At 41.4% G+C, this 21,036-nt stretch overlaps 1 protein-coding gene and 2 long non-coding RNA genes across 3 annotated transcripts in view; 2 read left to right on the forward strand and 1 right to left on the reverse strand.

Annotated features, from left to right (window-relative positions):
- cdin1 (CDAN1 interacting nuclease 1) overlaps positions 1 to 11,265 on the forward strand; it is a 60,982-nt gene extending 49,717 nt beyond the window's left edge. The window contains exon 11 of the mRNA XM_017032872.2: positions 10,957 to 11,265. Coding sequence (XP_016888361.1) covers positions 10,957 to 11,113 — 157 coding nt within the window. The 3' untranslated portion in view covers positions 11,114 to 11,265. The remainder of the gene's footprint in view (positions 1 to 10,956) is intronic.
- Positions 862 to 21,023, reverse strand: LOC107988715 (uncharacterized). The gene is made up of 4 exons (XR_001760216.2): positions 20,882 to 21,023; positions 20,500 to 20,570; positions 20,346 to 20,373; positions 862 to 1,847 (listed from the first exon to the last, which is right to left on the reverse strand). It is a non-coding gene; the product is annotated as an uncharacterized LOC107988715 (long non-coding RNA).
- On the forward strand, positions 16,319 to 18,747 carry LOC112488333 (uncharacterized). The gene is made up of 2 exons (XR_003052295.1): positions 16,319 to 16,780; positions 17,730 to 18,747. It is a non-coding gene; the product is annotated as an uncharacterized LOC112488333 (long non-coding RNA).
- Positions 21,024 to 21,036: the final 13 nt, after the last annotated feature.

Here is a 21,036-nt window from a genome sequence, read left to right on the forward strand (position 1 = left end):
CTGATTTTATAGTTGACATTTCTCACCATCTTTAGTGTTAATTGAATATTTGAAATCCCTGACATTGCCCAAACATCATGACCTTTAAAGAGTAGCAGATGTAATATATATATATATATATTTATATACATATATAAATATACCAAAGTATGTGACTTGTTTCAGTGCAGTTGATAAAGAGCTTGCAGCAGTAGCTCAGTGTTGCCACATTTTCCCCACACTTGCTCATAACTAACTATAATTGTAATTTGAACAACCATCGTTAGAGTTGTTGTCAACCCCGTGGTGAGCTGAACACAGTCAGACGTCACAGTCCCACTCAGAGAACGTGCCTGTGCATATCCCTGTCAGCCCACTCTCCCTCCTCTCCTGTGTGGCCATTTTGCGGGGCTTTGCAGTGTCATCGCTGTGACAGATCAACGCTGTCAGCCCAGGAGATCCCTCTGTTTGTTTGTTCTCCTCCGAAAGGGGTTAAACTGTCAAGTTGACAACCCGCTAGACCCTTAGACTCTGCCCTGCTGCCTCCCTTTCTCTCTCTCTCTCTCTCCCTCTCACCCACCTTTTTCCCCCAAACGAGTGAAAATCAATACCAGATTGCCCGAGGACCACTGTTTGGTGTGGGTCTGACCCCTAGATGTCCCCTACTCTGCTTCTTTCATTACATGGAGCCCAGTATTTAACTTCCATCCTGATCCCTCGCCTAATTAGTTTCGATAAGCTCCGAGTCTGCCCCTCTCTCTCTCTCTCTCTCCCCCTTCGCTCTTACACGCTCTTACCGTGCAAACACATGGACATTTGCTTTCTTGCCCTTTGAAGGGACACACTGGGCTGGGAGTAATAAAAAGACAAATCCCAACACACACACACACAGAACAGGAGCTCCCAGTGAGTCTTGAGCTGGGATTATTGTTATGTTTGTCTAGCAAATTTTTAAAAACTACAATGAAATTAGATTTGCACCGCAGATCAAAAGTGTAAACACTACGGATATCCTACGTTTCCTGAAGCTAATGGTGTCAGCGGTGGACCACTCCACACTGAATTCTCTGCTTTTAGCCCTGCAGCCTTTTTTTTTACCATATTTTATAAATAATTGTAAAAATAAAAAAAAATAACAAATGGCTAAAATGACAGAAATGTTCGTATTGAAAGACACAAATGAGTCAGAGAATTAAAGAAAAGCTGATTTAGTTTTTGCCAAAATATCACTGTAGGCACAGAAACCCTGGAACTGAATAAAACAGAATATATTGGAAATACATATCTTGCCAAAACTATTTTTTTTAAAAAATACTAAAATGTAGCCACCAAGTGATTAAAGGTAGCCTAAAATAAAGCAGAAATTGAAATAGTACAGCTTAATAAGATTTCAATTTTCACCTCAAGTTTATTTTCTCAACAATTTCACAGATGTTATATAGAAATCAAAGACTCTTTAAAATCAAAATTATTTAAGAAAAAAGCCTGATTATTAGTTGGCAAATCATTAAATGAATAAATAAATATTAGAACGCCACCAACATGCGTGAGTGTTCCTGTGTACCACAAACATGTCCCAGCTCTCCTGTCCACCACTGACAAGCACCAACGACATGTCGGACCCCCTGCTCTGCTCTCCCCTCTAGGGGCTAAAATTACCCTCAGGAATGTAAACAGACTGCAGAGTAAGCACACGGCTTTCTGTGGTCCTTCACTTGTGTTCATCTCCAGATTTACCCCCAAACTGGGACTGTTCCATTTTGGCCTCAGAAGCCAAGGTTAATGGTGAGGATACTTCAGCCAGGAATTCACGAGGTTTTTTCACATGGCTTCTTTGTTCTGCTAGCATCCCTGGTCGCCTTTAACTGCTGATCACAACAACAACAAAAAAAAAAATTATTTTTCATGGTTTTTTAACTAAGAAGGAAGGTAGACATTTATGCCAATTCATTAAGTCCATAAAGTAGCTGTAAACTGTAGAGTGTAGGTGAAGAAGTTCACTGGTCCGGGTGCTGACATGTTGATTTAGTGGTGGTAACACGACTGCACTTCCAAAGGTGCTGACTTGGACGAAAGCCAGGCTTCTTTTTTCTCCCAGGGAGACATTAGAGGCCACACTCTAATTTTGGGGCAGGGTTCTGCTCACGGATGCAGAGGCCAGGAGGCCCAACAACACAACAACAAACACACACCGCTGCTTTTTCAACTCTCCAGCTGAACTCCTGATGAAATTGGAGTTAAATAAAAAAATCAGTCACTGGAGAGTAAAAAAAAAAAAAGCTTTGGTATTCACACGTATTTGAGTGGTATCTTTATACTTGATAGTGGATGTTAGAGAGTAAATGTGTCAGATTCCTACGTCCATAATATTGTATGGATGCAGAGTGATGCTGTTGTGTACTGTGCAGTTAGACCCATATGCATGGTTCTGAGTAAGTACTAACTAGAACTACATAGTGAAAGAACTGGTCTCAGGTGCCTCACTTCTGATTTCTTTTTAATAAAACAAATAGCGGTAGCTGCAGCCGTAATACCTATTATTATATGTCTTATTCTAGAACAGCACGCTTGTTTGGGTTTTTTTTTGTTTTGTTTTGTTTTGGCTGCTGTTATATTGTCGAATCCAGTGTAATGTTTATATGTCATCTCACTTGTGTATGTTAAAAACAAACAGCATCAGACACACATCCTGTGACCTCACACATAAACACGATATCATCCACATATACAGATGTACACAACACTGCTCCTCAGCTGGACACATCAGGACTGCAGGCGCCCAGTCAGACTGACGCTGCCCCAGCGAGGGCAGATAGGGTTACAGTGCAAACTGTTGTTGATTAGGACGGGGCCTGTAGTAGGGGATCATCCGAAATTGAAAACACGTTACTGGCTCGGGTTAAGGGCAGGATTAGGACCAGGATGTCCAGGGTGAGAAGGAGCAGCAACAGACGCAGAATGGCTGTCCTTCTGCCTGCTGGTGACTGTGCGTCCCAGGAGACAGGTGGCAATTATCAGCTAGGGCTGCTGGGAGTTCACAATAACAGGTTAAAGGAGCATGTATCCCCCTGATGCTGTGGCCCTCTCTGTTTGCACGGGCTCCCAGCCCCCAGCCTGCTTGCCTGCCACAACAGGGAGCTTCCTGTCTCCAAGAACAACTTGCAGACAGGGGGACTCATCAAAGACTAGAGGGACTCTCCAGGCAGATCACCAAATTAGCATTGTGGCCAGTGTTTGGCTTCTGAGACTAATTAGCCTCATCTGAAAACAGTGAAAGCCTAAGAGACGCTTTTTTGGTCTGTCATTTTGTACCTCCCCATATTTAGACGTAAAAATGGTTTTCTTCAGTCTGAAGAATGAGTGCGTTTATTGTTTTTACATCAGACTCACAGATATGATTATTGCTTCCCCATAGTTTCTGTGGAGTGATGGCTGCGGAAAGAACATTTGCACCCATTGCCGTAATAGAACATAATAATAGCCGCATCAAGTGTTAATGAATACCCACTCAGTGTGTCATAACTGAAGAAGATGAAGCCATTTCCATGATATAAGGAGTCATTACATGGGATGGTGAGTCAATATCAGAGAAAAGATCAGATGAGCTCAGACCATTTGGATGTAAACCGATTCACTGCAATTATAAAGACACTAAGTCACTTTTCAGTGACAGTGAACGAAGACAAAATCTGACTGACAGCCTCACAGCTCAGTGGCCAGAGTCAGATCTCAGAGGAATAAACATGAAAGCTTGATATTCTGACTGTTTTGGCCACAAATTCACAATCCAATACATGATTCTACAGGAACTTTAGATTTTTCGTTATAGTCTTAAAAACCTGGATCAGAACTAATTCAGTGTTTTTCAAAGGTTATTCCGTTGTAGAATTTACTTGTACTTTTTTCTTCGCCTTGATATAATTATCATCCCACAGCACGATAGGAAAACAATGTCAACAATCGTAAATTCTATAACATTATGCTCTAAAGTCAAAGATCAATCACTTTCAGCTCATCTCTTTTCTATCGGGGGAGGTGACAGCAGTAGGAGTACACACAGTGAAGAATAAAGGAATCACACCTGAAGCCCTTCCTGACAAAATCCAACCTGGGGATCGGGGACTAGCTGGTACCGGGTGGTAGATAGGAATCGTGCCCCAGTCTTGAATCTTCTATGCTACAATGTGTTGTTGAGTGATTTCTTAGGGGAGTTGACTGGATTTTAGATTTCTGTTCTGTTTGAGTCTCAACACGTGGTACAAGTTGCTTGGGTCCAGTCAGCACTGCCCGGTGTGTAACTGGAGTCTAACCGTGTTAATACAGTGGTACCTCCTCGATCTTTGTCTAAAGGTCATGTTGTTCCATGACTGACTCAGAGTGTGTTCCGAGGTTCTCTGATGTCATCTCAGAGTTGTCATCAGAAGGTTGCACTGTCACACACAGTATCCTCAGAATTGATTCCTGAACGGTGAACAGACAAACATCAAATCAGGCCACGCCTTGTTTGGTTTCACTCCACATCCGAGCCGACCAGCTCGTGTCTAAGTGCATTGGACCGTGACGCGATAGATTTAAAAGGAACCAGCGTTTTTACACACACACACACACACACAAACGTTTCTCTAAAAATGTTTTGCTAACGTGGTAGGCGACATGCCCAGTTAAGGGACCTAGTGAGTTCCAAATGGTGATTAGAACTCCTCCCGAAGGTCAATAAAAAAATGTTTGGGAACAACGATATCCCACACACCGATCCTAACTGGGACCAAATGGTGATGTGAGCGCTGAACGAACAACGTTTCTCTGTTGTGCCATCAAAATAACAGGTTAACAAGCTAATTTGTTTAGCTAAGTGATTAAAAATAATCAGTGTGATAAATTAGGTCATTTTTAAGTGTCGGGGTGTTTAAGAGCGGTGATAAGATTCAGAGTAACTGGGGGTGTGGATCGGGGGGGCAGAACAAGTGATAATTAGTTAGAGGAAGATAAAGAACTTTCAGGCATTAGGTTCAAAGATAGGGATGAGGGGTTTGGATACAGTCGGCTTTAAGACCCAATCATGGTTGTACTCAACTGGAGGTGAAGCTCTACCAGCCAATAGTAGCACAGGTACCAGAGCTAACATTAGCTAACAGCAGTTGTGGTACAGGGAAATAGTTCGGCTAGCTCTCAATAGACCAGACAGTGAGGTCCACGGCCCAAAAATATTACTCTTATCACGTTCAATAAAGTAGCAGTAATCGAAGACAAACTGATTAAAAAGGCGTTTTAAATTCCATTATCAATTCAATCATTACAATAAAAAATATTAGAATTATACCATTGTTTATTATGCCAAATATAGCTAGTTGATAAAAAAAATGTGATGACTTCATTACAAAGTCAAAGTTCATTACAAACTACTTTGAATGTACGTTTTTTTTTAAATGTTTTTGTAACGCATGACCTTTTGCCCCTTCTCTACTCAAACCATACGGACCTCCACCTCTGCTCAATAATTACACTCCGCCCTCAGCAGTGATATTGAGAACCCACATCTTTGCCACCTCCCATTACCATAACCCATCACTAAAAAACATAAATACGTCTACGATATGAAATATTACACCTGACAAGACTTGTTATACATTTTTATGGCTTTCTTTTCCACCTTAATTACGCCGCTTACGTGACGTTTGGAGTTGCCCTATATTTGTGTTTCACATACCAAGGCCGCGTTGAACCCTTCCTAGTCTGTGAGGAAAAATAAAGGTGAGGTGGGAGGGCCGGGTTTTCTATTTTTAGCTCTACGTGCAAATAACCTGCCAGCGAGAGGTTAACTTTTCCATCCATCCCCCATTACTTACAGACAATGGGTGGTACTGTATATTTTTTCAATTTTTTTTTCCACTGTTGAAAGACATCCCTCATCCAAAAAACTGTATCACCAAAACAGTCGTACAGTACACATCCAAAAACAGCAGGAAATACAATCAGAAGCTAGTTTTTACCTGAGCAGTTTAATTTTAAAAAAATAGTACAAAATATTTTATTTCAGTATAAAATGTTGACAAAAGGCCACGACTTATTGTACGTCATATCGTATCTCTATAAACTCATCAAATAATCCTAATCCGTCTGCTTTTAAAAAATTACATTTTTTAGAAAGTTTACCGACTTTTCTGCAAGAGAATCATCACATCATCAGACCTACTAAACTGTTACAGTTAGCTGCTGTGTACACGCCACACATACAGACACCTAACAACGCCACCATCTGACCTGGTGAGGTAATCATCATGGCCTGTGAAGACAAATCAACCATGGAAACAACAGGTCATGTGTCTCTGACGCTGACTATTTCTCTCCTATCCTCTGAACACAGTTCTTCTTTTTCCAACACAGACTTTTGTTCCTCTAAACCCCTCAGCCTGATCAGCTCCTGTCTTTAAAAGAAGCCCAGCAGGTTCTGTACCTGCATTTCAGGGAGCAGAGCAATGACTAAAGCTAATGTTTGGCAGAAGTTCAGTGGCTCCTTCCTCACGACCTGATGTATGGATGCTGAAAACAAAGAGGGCTTTGTGGAGGAAACCTCAGAGACATGAAGTTCACCCTCAGGTAGAGGCTTACGACATCTAAATCATCGCCGGGGCATTTGTTTAAAAAGGCTCTGTGTGGTATGTGAAGTGAAACGAGGGGGAGTTTTTAAAAGCCGAGCGCAGATTCGTCTCGATTTTATTGATAATTCATCATGTCGTGTAATGTGTTTTGGCAGAAGTGCACGGCCCCGGTTTAAGAAAACCTCTTTTCTCACCAAATGTGGCAGATCAAATTAACCCGGATCTGTGTTTTAGTAGAAATGTTCAAGTGTTGAGGTTTGTAGCAAGGCGTGCCGTTTGACCTCCATAAACCTCGGACTTCTGAGGAACTGAGAAGAGCGGCAGAAAACCAATAAGTTTGCACCTTTTTTCCAGGTCGCATTTGCTTCTCTAACATCAACAGTTTTTGTGTTTTTTGTTTTTTTTTTTACATTTGCTACCAACAGTTATAATTGCAGTATTTGTGGTGCAAAAAAAAAATCTCCATTATGTGAGATTTGCAGACAGACACTAAAAACTTCCTCTACATTCAACATTTTTGCGTTCCCGCTGCCTCGCTCTCATTAGGCTGTGGCAGTAAGCTGCTTGGCACCTGCTATAAATGTGGCCGCCACCCGCTCATTAACACCAGCAAAAGCGTGGCTGGCAGCCGCAATCCACGCCCGGACTTGTCAAGTGCCCCCACCCTCAAACACCCCACACTAAAATTAGTCTACATTTAACAAACAATTTCACCAACTCGTTACATAGTTAGGTGTTTATTGGTCGATGGCTGACTCCGACTGGGAGGTGGTTGTGTTGTGTGTAATAAGCACATGCCCGGTTACGACGAGACGCTTTCCGCTTATGAAACTCTAATTTGTTCCACCAGTCTGAGTTCTTTTCGCTTCCTTCGGTCTGACAAAAGCGAACTACGTATGGTTGGCATCGTCCTGTTCGATGAATTTTACTTTTTGTTATAAATTAGGGGGAAATTCAAGACAAACTAAATCCAAGAACCTTTTGTCTACTTATCCTCCATGTAGAGTCTGAATACTTCTACAGCTGCGTTTCTGTCGGAGTTTTTTATTTTTTTGACACAACCTGCTTCTTTGTCTCGACCAAGAACTACAATTTAGTCTCTCTCTTTCAAGTGTTCTCTATTTTGCGGATAAAGATCCAAACTTATTGCAGATCGTCACAATAGACTTCGATACATAACTAAAAAAATATAAAGTTTGCTCTGATTAACAAATATATAATTACTAATTACTACTAATACTGTTTTTGTTAGGATCCAAATTTAAATGTTTATTGACTAAGTAAATACCTTTTTAAATATGTTGTTTAATTTGTTTATGATGTTTGATTATTATTAAAATATGACAAATTAAATTAATACATCTTTCATAACATTTTTACTTACAGTACAGATAGTATTTAGGCCTAAGTACTTCATATATTTCAAAATCTCCTAATAAAATCTACTCCTATTTTTATTCCAGAATTCTTTTAGACTAAATATATATTTTTTAATATTTTTGTTTTTATTTATTAAATTTTCTCACTGTGACCAAAACAAAAAACTTTCTGCCACATAATAAGTTGTATTCTCCAAAAAAATGAGACAACAAAGTCCAACTCCTACATAGAGTTTCAATGTGTTTCCTTGTCTTTTCTATCAGTTACATTTAGTGTAGGCTGAACATTTAGGGAAACCTTAGCCAAGTCAAAAACTTTCTGCCTAGAGTCGGGGCGAGCTCCAACCTGCTTCAGTAGATCAGAACTGACTGTACCTCTGCCTTTATTTCCTGGAGACCGTATCTAACAGATCCTTTCTGATGTTTTTATGACTAACTTCAGTTGGGCTCCTTCTATGTTCCTCTCCCAGACTCTTGAGTTTTAACCTCAAAGTCTCTGTTGTATTGCATTAATTCTGAGTAGAATTCCAACTCCATTTGTTTTCTTTTGTGCGACAGGAGGGCCTTGGTGACACGACTCCCTTGTGTTTAAAATTTTGCTTGTTTCTATTTGCCCTCGACCTCCGTGTGACGGACCCCCAACATGATGTATGGCGCACCTCGGCCTTATCTGTTGATGTACAGTTTTAACCTCTCGGAATGTTGCCCTTCTCCACTCTGAGAAAGCGATTCTTTCCCTCTGCGTGTTTCACCTTTCCATCCAGAGCACAGGAAATACATACGGCTCAGCGGCAGCCGAAGAGAAAAGTAAAAAAAGAAGAAGAGCACGACCTCTTCTCCTACAGCCATCTAATGTAAATGTTTAGGTTTTGCTTCCATAACATTACCATACTGAGTTGGGGGAACGGTGCGCAGCGGCGGAGCACAGAAAACGATGGGAGTTTTGGGCGCTGCAGCTTTGAGCCGGCACTGAGAGGCTGAGCTATGTGTGACATTGTGTTGAACTTGCAAGTGTGCATTTGTGGGCTTTCTCCAGGGCTGTTAGCTTTGGCCTGTTTGCTCATAGATACAGGGCCGTAAATCACACACTGTAAAATGCAGAATGCAGGGATGGGGTGTACAAGCATGTACTGCTGCAAGGGCCTTGTGCAGTGAGGGATGCGTCTGTGTGTGTGTGTGTGTGTGTGTAGTCGCTCTCTCTCTGTGCATGTGTCTGTCTCTATACAAATCCTGTATGTAAAACATGCAGCGCCTCAAGGCCTACTTCAAGCAGAGCAGTACACGTGTGTAGCCTGTCCTGACAGCTGATTTTTGCTCTCTCTCTCTCTCTCTCTCTCTCTCTCTCTCTCTCTCTCTGAGTCGTAATTTATGTAGATGTCTAAGTTCTGAGCTCAACCATCTATGTATTTGGAATAATCTCATAAATTGTAACCTCACAAAAGGACTAAAGCGTTTGTAAAACTACTCCAACAACGTAGCACGTTGGAGTCTTTTAATATGAAATGATTGATTGTCGGTTCAAAGTTTTATGCACTTTACCTTGGAGCTGAACTTGTGCTGCTCTCCGTGGCCCTACAGCCAGCTTCCTGTCTCGGTCTCCGGAGGCCTCACAGCATTGTTAACTGTCTAAGGATAGAGTGTCTGGAACTTAAAGCACACTCCGTTCCCCTGAAACGGCTCCTGCATGTGGTATCTGAGGTGCTTTCCATTCACAGTTCAACTGTGACACGTCTTTATGCATGGAAGCTAATGTTTAAAGAATAGCTATGATCTATATGAGGCAGACAGGGGGCACCGGTGAGTCTTTAGGGAAAATGTAAATAGTTTTTTTTTAAAAAAAGACAATTTATTGCCTTTCTGAGGAACAAAAAGTAAAAATTCTGTTGTTGGACCACTTTTTCACTTCAACCATATCTCCATCATTTTTATCAGACCACCAGGTGCACAGTAGTAGGAAACAGATTCCTGTTTTTTATTGCAATTATCCATAGCCTTAAATGTAGAATTACCAGTATTTTATGGTTTTTTTTAAGTTTTTCAAAAACATGTAGCTCCTCCAGTCTTTGTATAAAGAGTAGGAAAAAAGTAAATAATAAAGTGTACTACACCGTATTTAACCCATCTGTACAACAGGAATATGGTATTGCATTTACTGCACCTGAGGGAGGAGGGTTTTTTTTTCTTTGGTGCTAGTTTAACACATAAAAAGTCCTTCCAATTATGGGATTGGAACCAGCAAACATGCGTTCACAAGCCCGATCCTGTAACTTCTAGCTCTTTTTTACGCAAGAATAGGCAATAGTAATAAATCACAGTTAGCTTCTGGTATAATAGTTGCCCTTAAATGTACCATGGTTCTTCCCTAGCCAACAATACTAAGAATCTGCTAGTTTACGAGGATGTACAACTTTAACAATGCTGCCAAAAAACTTGAGACCAGATTATTTTTTGGTCATTAAAAGGTTAATTCTTTGCTCAAATAAACTATTGGTGCCAGCTCTACCATTAAGAAATTGCAATGTTTTCCAGTGTTTCTTCTGCTCTCCGAGTGAGTGTGAAGAAACAGCTGGACACTGCTGGACCGGCTGAAGTTAACCACCAGATGGAGTGTGTTTGAGTCCTAACACTTGGTGTTGAACTCTGTGTGCTCCCGCTCATGAGCCAAGGGCTTCCGATGACAGGATCTGCAGGCCTCAGTGTACAGCTTTGTTATTTCACAGATTATTGTTATTTCACTGCCATTGTAATGTGATCAAGTGTGTATCAGCCTGACAGAAAGATCTTAATCTCCGTGGCGGCGTTTTTGTGTTTGGTGCAGGGCACGTTTCCTGGACGGTGATCAAAGCCAGCGTTCTCAATGGCCTGATCCGTCTTCTCTGGTGTTTTCTAAATCCGCGTTTAACACTTGTAGAGATGCAGATCGAGGGCTCCAATATTACAGAAGGTTTTAGCGTAGACGCACTGATATACTAACCAAACATGTGGTTCATTGTGTTCAGGTTTGGTCCAGGCCTTGTGATCTACTGGTACGGTTTTATCGGAGAACTGGACTGCCAGCGAGACAGAGGAATCCTGCTCAAAGACTGCTTCCCTACAGACATCTCCACTCTGTGCCATGCCTCCCAGCCAGGCCAACTGCCACAGGATCCACAATAAGGACAAAGAGAAAAGATGAGACGTGGAGCAAAAAAAAAAAAAGTAAACACAGACGGGAGATTAAATGGAAGAGGAAGACGAGGAGGCTGCGTCCAGCAGGACTTTGCGATTGCTTTCCTGCAGTGTGAAAATACCGGCCAAAAAAAAAAAAATGTCCCTGAACTCCACCTGAACTCCCCGTCTTTGTCTGTCTCTTACTTTTTTTCCTCTCTTTCTTTGCCCCTAAGCTAAATCCACATCAACACTGTGTTCTGTAATATTTGACACAGCAGGATCACATTTATACCTGCATATAAAAAAAGAAAAAAACAAAGTCTTGGAGTCGGTCCCTGGCCCCTGGATGGCCCCCTTACAGATGGACAGAGGGAGAGAGCGTGAGGAGCCAAGGCAGGACAGAAGGCCTTTCCTTATCACAGCCAAAGCCCTGGCCTTTGTCACTCCTTCCTCCTCCTTCTCCTCTTCTGTTGGTCAGCCAGATAACAGAGGTGTGGTCCATGTGGAGGTCTGTCTCTCACCTGCGTCACTCGGTGCCCTTCTCTCTCCTCTCTGGCTCTGACTCTGGGAGGGGGTCAACAGGATCGTTCCTGATTAAAGTTGACCTCACAGTGACCCCCATTTCTCTTTACACTATTATAATTGGGGGTGGAACCAGGGGTTTGGCATCAGGACATTGTTGTCATCACATTGTATCTGTTGAAATGAATGTGTTTGTTTGACTGAACTGTAAATGAATCACTAAAAATGGCAAAATATTTGGGTTTTGAGTTTTTTCTAGGGTCACTGGATTAATCTAACAACATTGCATTTAAATTACAATAAACAAGTGGAAATTGTATTAAATGAAAAATAGTCTTCGGAAATAGATTTTCTGTCAAACCAGAAAAATTATAAAACCTCATACTGAAAAGTGCATATTTGTAGCCTAACATATCCTAGAGTTAACAGCTTACTGAACCATAGCAATAATGCTAATGCTAGTTAGCACCACTGGTAAGTAGCATTAGCATTTTGTAAACAAAATATACCCTCTTTCTCTGAGAAGTGCAACAAACGTACTCTGATCTTGGTATTCTTATACACAGCACCAGCTCTACGTGTACATGTTTTCTTCCAGAGCCACGTGAGCGTCCACAGGTAGACAGAAACACCTGATTCCCATTTAAAAAGGTGAGCCATCACTCAGAGGTTGTCACAATCACGACTTTACAACCCTGGTACCTTTTTATGAGCACATACTAATGGAAGAAACACAGCTGGGCAGAGGAAAGCAGAAGAGAGCATAAAGTTGAGTGATGCCTTTAGAGGCAGATATAACTGACCTACAGGGGGCCTCTGTCCTGTCCTGTCCTTTACTGCACACAAAACGGTGAGAGGAAAGAAAAGTGAAAGGGCAAAGAACCTGCTGCAAACATTTAGGAGAAGGCATTTTGCGAACTATGGTTTTGGACCGTTGTAGCATGATGCTAAAGACATTTCTGTTGGGTTTTTTTGTTGTTGTTGTTTTTAACTTCAAACCACAAGTCGGGCCACACTAGTGACTAAGTGGTTAGTCCTTTTCGGTCAGATCATCAGTTCGATCTTAAAATATTTTAGGCACAACCTGACTTAGCCGTTTTCTGATGTTCAGATTTAACCCCCGTCCCTCTCATTGGATTGAAAATAATCTTTTCTATATTTGCGTGGCACAGTTATGCTCCACTCACAGTTAGACGCAGGAGGTATGTGGGGGTTAAACAGCACTAAAGTGTTGCTTGATTTGTTACCCTTAAACCTCTAACCCTCAGCCGGCTGCCATCTAGGCCTTGATCCCTCCATGAGGAGGCCAGTGGGTCACCACAGGGTCACCAGGCGGCCATGGCTTCCTCTGAACCACCCCCCACCCTCCCACCTCCCAACTGACCCCCTCCTGTTGCTCCATGTGGTACAAAACAACTGTCCCCATGTGTCCAGTTAAACCGAGCCTATTGCTTGGCTGTGGAATGCTTAGACATGACTTTATGGCTCCTGTTGGACACAAAAACAGTGCTATTTTACTCAGGGAAGGAAAATTCTCTGTTGTATAAGAACAGCAGAGAAGAGAAAAAAAAATATTGGGAAAACAGCAGATTCAGTTCCTCTTGAGTTTCGAGCCTTCCTGCCATTGTTTCCTAAGATGGCTGTTGCACAGACGAGGAGCTGGGGGTCAGCTCCTATAAATTAGCTTCTGCGCACAATGCAAAACTAAATACAGCCTCTTTATAAACCGACTTCAAAGCCAGGGCGCCGGCGCTGTCGTCAGCTGACGAGATTTCCGTGATGCGAGGGCAGAAATGGGTGAAAACAACTGCTTCCATCTGACGACGTTTAGCAGAGCGACGTCTCTGTTGGCTTGTTTTCATCTGCCCTGTTTCCCACCTGCGTTTTTAGATCCATTGTTCTGGTCACAATAGGGGAACAAGTGGTTTACACAACAAAAAAAAGGAGAATTTTGATTCACCAAAAGCCTTCCAGAAAGATTTTTTTCCTTTCAATGGAATATGTTTTTGACTTAATTTATGACATTTACAGAAAATCAATTTAGTGTAAAATAGAAAAGCCTGAAAGCCTATTATTAATCATCCTTTTTTTCCTCCGTGGTTCTGCTGCCAATACAGCATAAGGATTTATTTACACCTTTTACTGTTTTGTAATATTGGTTACAATCCCTTAAATCTGTGACTCCCATGTGTCAGATTTGTCTGATGCACTTCACAGCATCCACAGCGGCCCTGGCCTTGGGCCTGCGGGCTATTGGACGTCCACTCTGCACTCAGATGTACATCTTGGCCCAATCTTCTTCCACATCCTGCTGTTTTATGTCTCTTCAGCCGAGCCGCTCGATGTACCACTGAGACTGAGGAGCGGGAGAAAGGAGGACAGAACCAGAGCGGACCCGGGCTGAAGGCTAACTTCCATCCCTCCAGCAGGACCACCAGACCGACTTCCTCCCCTCTGCTCCTGCGTTATTTATGTGGAGAGGGCTCTGGCCTGTTACTGCCCCAGGCAGCACAGGGCTGCTATAAGTCGGGGATCCTCTCTGACTAACCCGGCCAGCGAGACATCACAGGGAGGAAATAAATAAAAGTTCTCCAGGAAGGGCTTGAGAAGTCGGTTTTCAGACTTGGAGAAGAGCTTCTCTGCACTCACCTGAAGCAGAGTGAAATATTTACTCTAGGAAAACTCACTCTGTCAATCATATATTCAGGCTGTTTTCATTGACAAAATGAAGCAGACGCTTTTGATGATGCAATTATGACATAATAATGCACTATTTTGGGCTGCATCGCACGGCTGCACACTCTGAGTCAGGGTCTCCCGGAGATTTTTCTCCCCACTGTTGCTGCTCAGTGTGTGACTTATTCTGGTTACTATAATAATCGACCTCACATACAGTACATTCCTACTTTTCTTTTTGTTGCAGTTTTTATGATTTACACAAAATATATCTATGTAGAAAATGTCTCTAAATAATAATAAATGTATCTTAAGACAAATCAATTTTGGTCGACTCGGATTAGTGAGCAAAATCATAGTCGGTAAAAGTATAATTTATGAAAAGAGTAGAATAAACAGACAGGAAAAAGAAGAGGAATTACTGCAAGTGTTTCTCATGCAAACTGACTTTAAAGGGGGTTGGGGGTTTGGGGAGGGGGGCGTCATGATGGAAAGGTGTCGACTGGGCTTCTCGTTAGCCAAGGGATTCAATTTAAAGCCCAGCTCTCATTTGCAAACACAGTAGCGCTGCCTTTGTAACCCACACCTCCAGAGACACCCAGGCAGCATATTTGGAGTTCTCTCGGTGGAGACCTGATACTGCCTGTGTCTGTGGCCATGTTTGGGGCTGATGACACACATCAGCCATATTTCACACCAGCTATTTTACCTGTCACGTTTGATTTGTCCCTCATTGTCGTGGATACGAAACAGCCACTAGGAACAGTAACAGTCAGAGAGAGAGAGTCTGTGAGGCCGGTGGAGGGAGCCAGGGTTTGTGGTCAGAACCACAGGGGTGACAGTCCTCCAAGGAGACTGCCTGTTCCAGCAAGTGCTGTTGGAAAGGTCACCCACCACCTCCCCCCTCCCCACCCCCAGAGTAACATTTGGACTGTGACAGAATGACCCAGAAAGTATGTCATCTCCTGTTCACAGTGAGGGTCCAGAGGATGCCTGTGCAGGTACAGGTACAGAGCAGAGGTAGGTAGGGGTGAGGAGAACAGCAGGGCGGAGGGAGAGAGAGCGGGGGAGACGGCAGTAGATGTATGAGCACTGACATTCACAAAGACTGGAAAAGTACAGCTGCCGTCAGTATATATATATATATTAAAAAAAACGAAGAAATATTTAGCTGCAAAACACCGCAGACAAATTTCATAAAATAAAGGATTTTATTCCATAATTTGTCTCAAATTAATCTGTATTAGTAAACGTTAAGAAAACAGAATGAAAAGCCTAGAGTTTTTATTATTACTATTATTATTGTTGTTGTTAATAGTAGTATTTTTCAAATACTTGATTTCATAAAAATAGGTTTTTATTTTGCCTAATCTTGATTGAAGATAAACTATGAAACCATTACTAATGTTTCATTTCTTTTTTTTTTGTGAAGCAAATGTTAGAAATACATTTACTCTCAAAACAGAAGTTAGTCAGCCCAGCTAACAATTTGCACAAAAAAAAAACTGTACGTTAGCTAAAACAAATTGCTGAAAGTTAGCAAAAAGAGCTAAACATTTGAAAGCGTTCATTTGAGGCATGTTTTGGAATTTTTTTTTGTTTTGAAACATTTTTTAAAAGGCTGCAGTAAATTATATACAAAATGTCACTAAGACCGTATGTTGACATCTTCGCCTAAAACTTTTTACTAATGTAGTAAATTAAGAAAGAACCCGTGTCATTTTTAAATACTCCCAACTGAACACAGTTACTTCCACAACACTCTCCAAAGCCTCACTCTGGAGCCACAGTGTGTAACCAGAGACCTCTATTAATTTCTTAATCTCCAGTCTGTGATCTGAGCTGGAGCTGGTTCAAAACTAAAGTTTCATTTGTCAAAACACATCATCTGTTCATCTGTCACCTGACCATAAATCCTCTGACACACAGCCGTGATAATGTCTTCATCCTACAGCAGATACCATTGTTTACGTTTCTAACGGCAACCTAATATTTGGAGGGTGCAGAGACGACAGCGAGCGGAAGCTGAAGAAGGGGAGTGCGACAGGAAGTAGTTGACACGACTTTATGAGTATTTTGTTGGGCCTTCACTTTGCTGAGCAATTAACCGTTTGGCTGAAAGCGTGGTGTCAGCTCCACTGCTCCTCAGACTGAGCGCTGTGGGCTGTTCATCACTTTTACAACTCATTTTCTCCCCAAACACTTCACACTGCACGTCTACATACGACCTCAGCAGTAGTGCTGCTGCTGCTGCTCTGTCCTTGAGTTCCCGGTGACAGGTAAATATACTCTCTCGTCCAAACACATGTCCCACATGGTCTATATTTGACTTACGGGAGGTCAGCTGGACGGATATCGATGCCGCACTTCATTTTTAGAGGCCTGATGATGTCATGTTGCAGTCGGTTGTGGGTTATGGCTGTGCTAACCTGTTGCTGCGGGAAAATAAGCTGAGGCCACAGCAGTGATTGACAGGTGGGTGAAGAAGCATGGGTGAGATTTTTACAAACACTTTTTTCTGTTCTTAAACTCTGTTTTGACTCCACAATAAGCTTCTGAGAGCTCTGTTGATTTCTTATCTGAGGACTTGGGAACTAGCTGTCATGCACATTTAGTGGGAGTTCACACTTGCTTCAACTAACAATTTTTTTTTTTGTTTGTTTAATCTGCAAAACTTTCTCCATTGCTATATGAAATGGTTAGGTAAAAATTTTGATTGTTCAGAATTATAAAGAATATTTATGAATATGAAAAAAAAACACCTGCAGGAATGATCAAATTTAAGTAAATTATATATTTAAATATATCTATTATTTACTTTTAGTTACACAGCTTCTTCACAGAAACTTTTTGAATAAACATTGGCTGAGCTATAATCCCTGTTTTCTTGATTAAGCTGAGCCTTTTGTGGATGCCCCTGGGCCCGTGCTAATTTTTTTGTTGGAACTTTTTTTAAAAGTTTACAGACTTGTCTGTGTCATTTATTCCTTGTCGGGTTTCTCCAGTCCTTTACATACAGAGATGAACAACCAAAGTGATACTAAAAGTACATGTTTTTTGACTATGGGGTGAAACCAGAGAACAGGGTCCAGTTCAACATACATCAGTTAGCCTTGTTTGAACCAGAGATCTTCTTACTGTCAGGTAAGAGAACTAACCACACTTCCACCGTGTGTCAGTAAAAACAGTAAAACCTTTGAGTGTCACAGCTGCCATACCCAGATTCAAACCCAGGTCTCCTGCAGACGGCCGCCTCGCCGCTGAGCTAAAGCACCACAAAACAGTAAAGCTTTTGAGGTTTTGTTTTCGCTTCAGTAAGTTTGCCAGGTTTCCTGTAACTGTGATTTGTAGAGGAGGAAATATATTTGACTTTTCAGACAGACGCTGAGTGAAATCTTACATGGTCTATCTACTGTAACTCCAGCACATCGCTCCACTCAAGACATCCCACAGGGATCATCATCAGGTCACACGAGCGGGAAGAATGAATGGAGCGACGCGGCGTTGTCACTCAAACGCAATGGATCACTTGAACTCCATTGGCCTGCTGTAATGACCCTGTGTAAGGACCTGTAATGTGGTTTTTCCCACCGGGTTTGGGAGAAACCCTATGCCCAGTCATTCAGGTGGAGCAATAAAGTGCTTTTCACTTTCTGAGGACTTCCTGTCTCCAGCGGTGTTCTCCATTAACTCGTCACAGACGCACAGGAGCCCTCTGATTGGTCCAGACGCTCTTTATCGCTGCAGTTATTCCCAGTAGGTACGGCGCTACCTGGACCCGAGATAAGATAGGACAACGGCCGTCTGTCATTACTGGCTGATGAAGGCTATCTGAATATTGACCGCTGATTACACCGCCTGTTGAGAAACACACTTGGACTTGTGGGACAGTTGCACACAGGCCTTTTATTGTCAGGGGTATAAGATGGAATAAAGAAGCAGGGTTCCCTGTGGTAACTCCTTCTGCTCCTCCTCCTCCTACCACTGCTGCTGCGCCTCCTTCCTTAGTTGCATTCTATTTATTCACACCAGCTGCAGTGATGGGCTAAAAAAGTTTTTGACACCGACTATTGCTTTTCATCACTGCAGCTTCCGACTGCTAACAGGGACAGAGCTACCCCCTGCACCCCCCCACTCCCACCCCCCCTGTACTCCAGAACTGTCCAAACGTTTTTCTGATGAGCCAGATTTAATCATGTAAAAATATCTGAGGGACAACTGCTTCTCCTGTGGAAATAAATACTAAATTTAGGTGACAAACACCTGTACGCCTTTTGTTTTTAAAATGTCCATAATAAACTAGCTTTATTGGAATAAATGAGATGAAGCAATTTTTCATGTTTTGACAAGATTTCCATAAAGAAAGATGACTAGGAAAGTAGAGAATGTAGATGAACTATTTTTAAACAAAAACAATCTACTATTTAGTGTCATCAATGTGCTGGGAAAAACATACTAAACTGTTGCATTTAGAATATAAATCATTCCAAAAAGAAAAAGAAAACTGCACTTTAAAATGATAGATAGATCAATCGCTAGATAAAAGCTAGAAAAAACTTTTCAGATTTTTTGTTGTTCCAAGTATAGCAATTTTCATAAATTTAGCTTAAAATTACAAAATATTTCAAGCCTGAAACTTTTAAATATTTTGCTTTTTAAAAAAAGTATCAGCCTCAATGTGTACAATTTGGATGCCAACATACAAAATTGAATTGCCAACATGTTAATTAAGTACTTGGGACGCCAACATACAAAATTTAATTGCCAACATGTTAATTAAGTACTTGAATGTGGAAATATTTTAAATTTCTTTGTTACTTGTTACAAATCAAACCTGAAGTGAACCACAAACAAGAGGAAACTTGGTTTTGTTTTACCCCAACACATGGCAGATTGGAAGGCACTTCTAAATCTAAGCTGTAGAAATAAGGGCCATGATAGAACAGGTGACTCGGTGGAGGGTTCTTTTATCTAAACCTCTCAGGGCTCAGATCATCCGTTTACATCTACAATAGCTGCCTTGGCCAACACTGAGGTCAGTGTCTGGGCATTTAAAAACACTAGGCAACACTTTGACTTCTTATAATTGTTGGATTTCTTACAAATGAAGTGTGAGGGAACGCAGTGCAATCATGCTGAATGTAATGTAGTTTCATTTGAATTCGTAAATGAAAGTGTAATTGGAAGGAATGGAGAAACGGGGTAAATTGATCACAACTTTTAGTTTAGTAAGCTGAACAATTTGATTGGATGGGGAACAGAACATTACAGGAAGTCTGCATCTGTACCAGAACTTCAAAAACAGAACAGAGATCTGCACCACCTGACCACCATCTCTTCATCACTATGATTAACCAAAAGTTGACCTGAAACATTCACAGACTCACAGAATACCTAGTACCAACCCACCATGTCCAACAGTTACTAATCATCTCACTGGGCCAGAAGACCAATGTCCCAGTGGTAATATTAAAGAGAAGTTTGGTACTACTACTTAATAAATCTGCTAGAAAACTATAAGACGGTATAAGAAAAATCTGTTTGAGTTTCACCAGGTCTGAGATTAAACTGCATATTTCAACAAAAAAGTTTTAAACAAACATTTTTAAACAACATTTATTAGCTGAATGGTTATTTAGAGCCAAGAACTGAAACCTTCATAGCAGCATACTCACGAGCCTTAAAAACAAAGTCAAAGGCCACAAACGGGACATCAAAAATGTAGAATGTTCTTAATTACATAAACTGCCAGTGAATTCTAAATTAAAGGTAAAAATGTTCCTGGGAGACTAGTTAATGGCCACACTGGGATGTAAAGGACAGGAGACAGGTAGGCATGGCAGCCAAGAAGAAGAAGAAGAAGACCTGTTACTGGACATCAGCTTCTTGACACCCAGATTGCACAGCCTATAAAATCAAGACCATTTTCTGTTTGTACTGCTATGTTTAACACATTCAAACACAAGCAGACAAGGTACGGCGACCTTGCGAAGTACAGCAGCAACACAGAATAAAATAAGAAAAGAAAATGTCTTCTTACTGTGTTGAAGATCTTCAGGATGACCAATCTAGAAAATAAAACAAAGTCACAAAAGAGTTATTTTAAGTACTGACATTTTGGTATAAACATATTTGCCAAATAATTGATTATTACTTTACCAGCAAACCTGTGTTTGTGTCCATATGTCTCTCACCTTGTCTTTCAGTTTCAGGAGTGGACCTTGACGCTGGACAACTCTGACCTGGCGCAGAAATCTTGACGTAGCTGTTAATTTCAAACAAGGTTGAAAACAGGTTTAACACAATGTAAACAGTTTCTTTTAGAAAGTTACTGTAGCAGAAATTGAAGCTGTACTTTAAACACCAAACTGATAAAACATGATTCAGTGAGTAAACACAGTCTCCTAACACATTCTGACAGGGGGCAGTCTATTTTTAAATTCGTTTCAGCAAAGCAAGAAAAATAAATCAACCAAAGTTGTCTTCCACTTTAAGTGAAGTCTAAGCTATTTGGCTAAAGCTAATGCAGTGAGTCAGAACACAACAGCAGGGAATACAACTCCAGAAGTCATTCACCTTTCTGTCTCACTCCTTCGTCCGGACCAGTTCAAGCCGCCGTTAAGGAATAACGCCGTATACCTGTGAGATTTAAAGCACCTGGCGAGCTTTTACAGCGTCTGACGTCATAAGCCGCGACCGTTTTAAGTCATGTTGCCTGTTCCGCCGCAGCT

This window comes from Cynoglossus semilaevis, chromosome 1 (assembly GCF_000523025.1).
Source record: "Cynoglossus semilaevis isolate Cse_v1.0 chromosome 1, Cse_v1.0, whole genome shotgun sequence".
Taxonomy (NCBI): Eukaryota; Metazoa; Chordata; class Actinopteri; order Pleuronectiformes; family Cynoglossidae; genus Cynoglossus; species Cynoglossus semilaevis.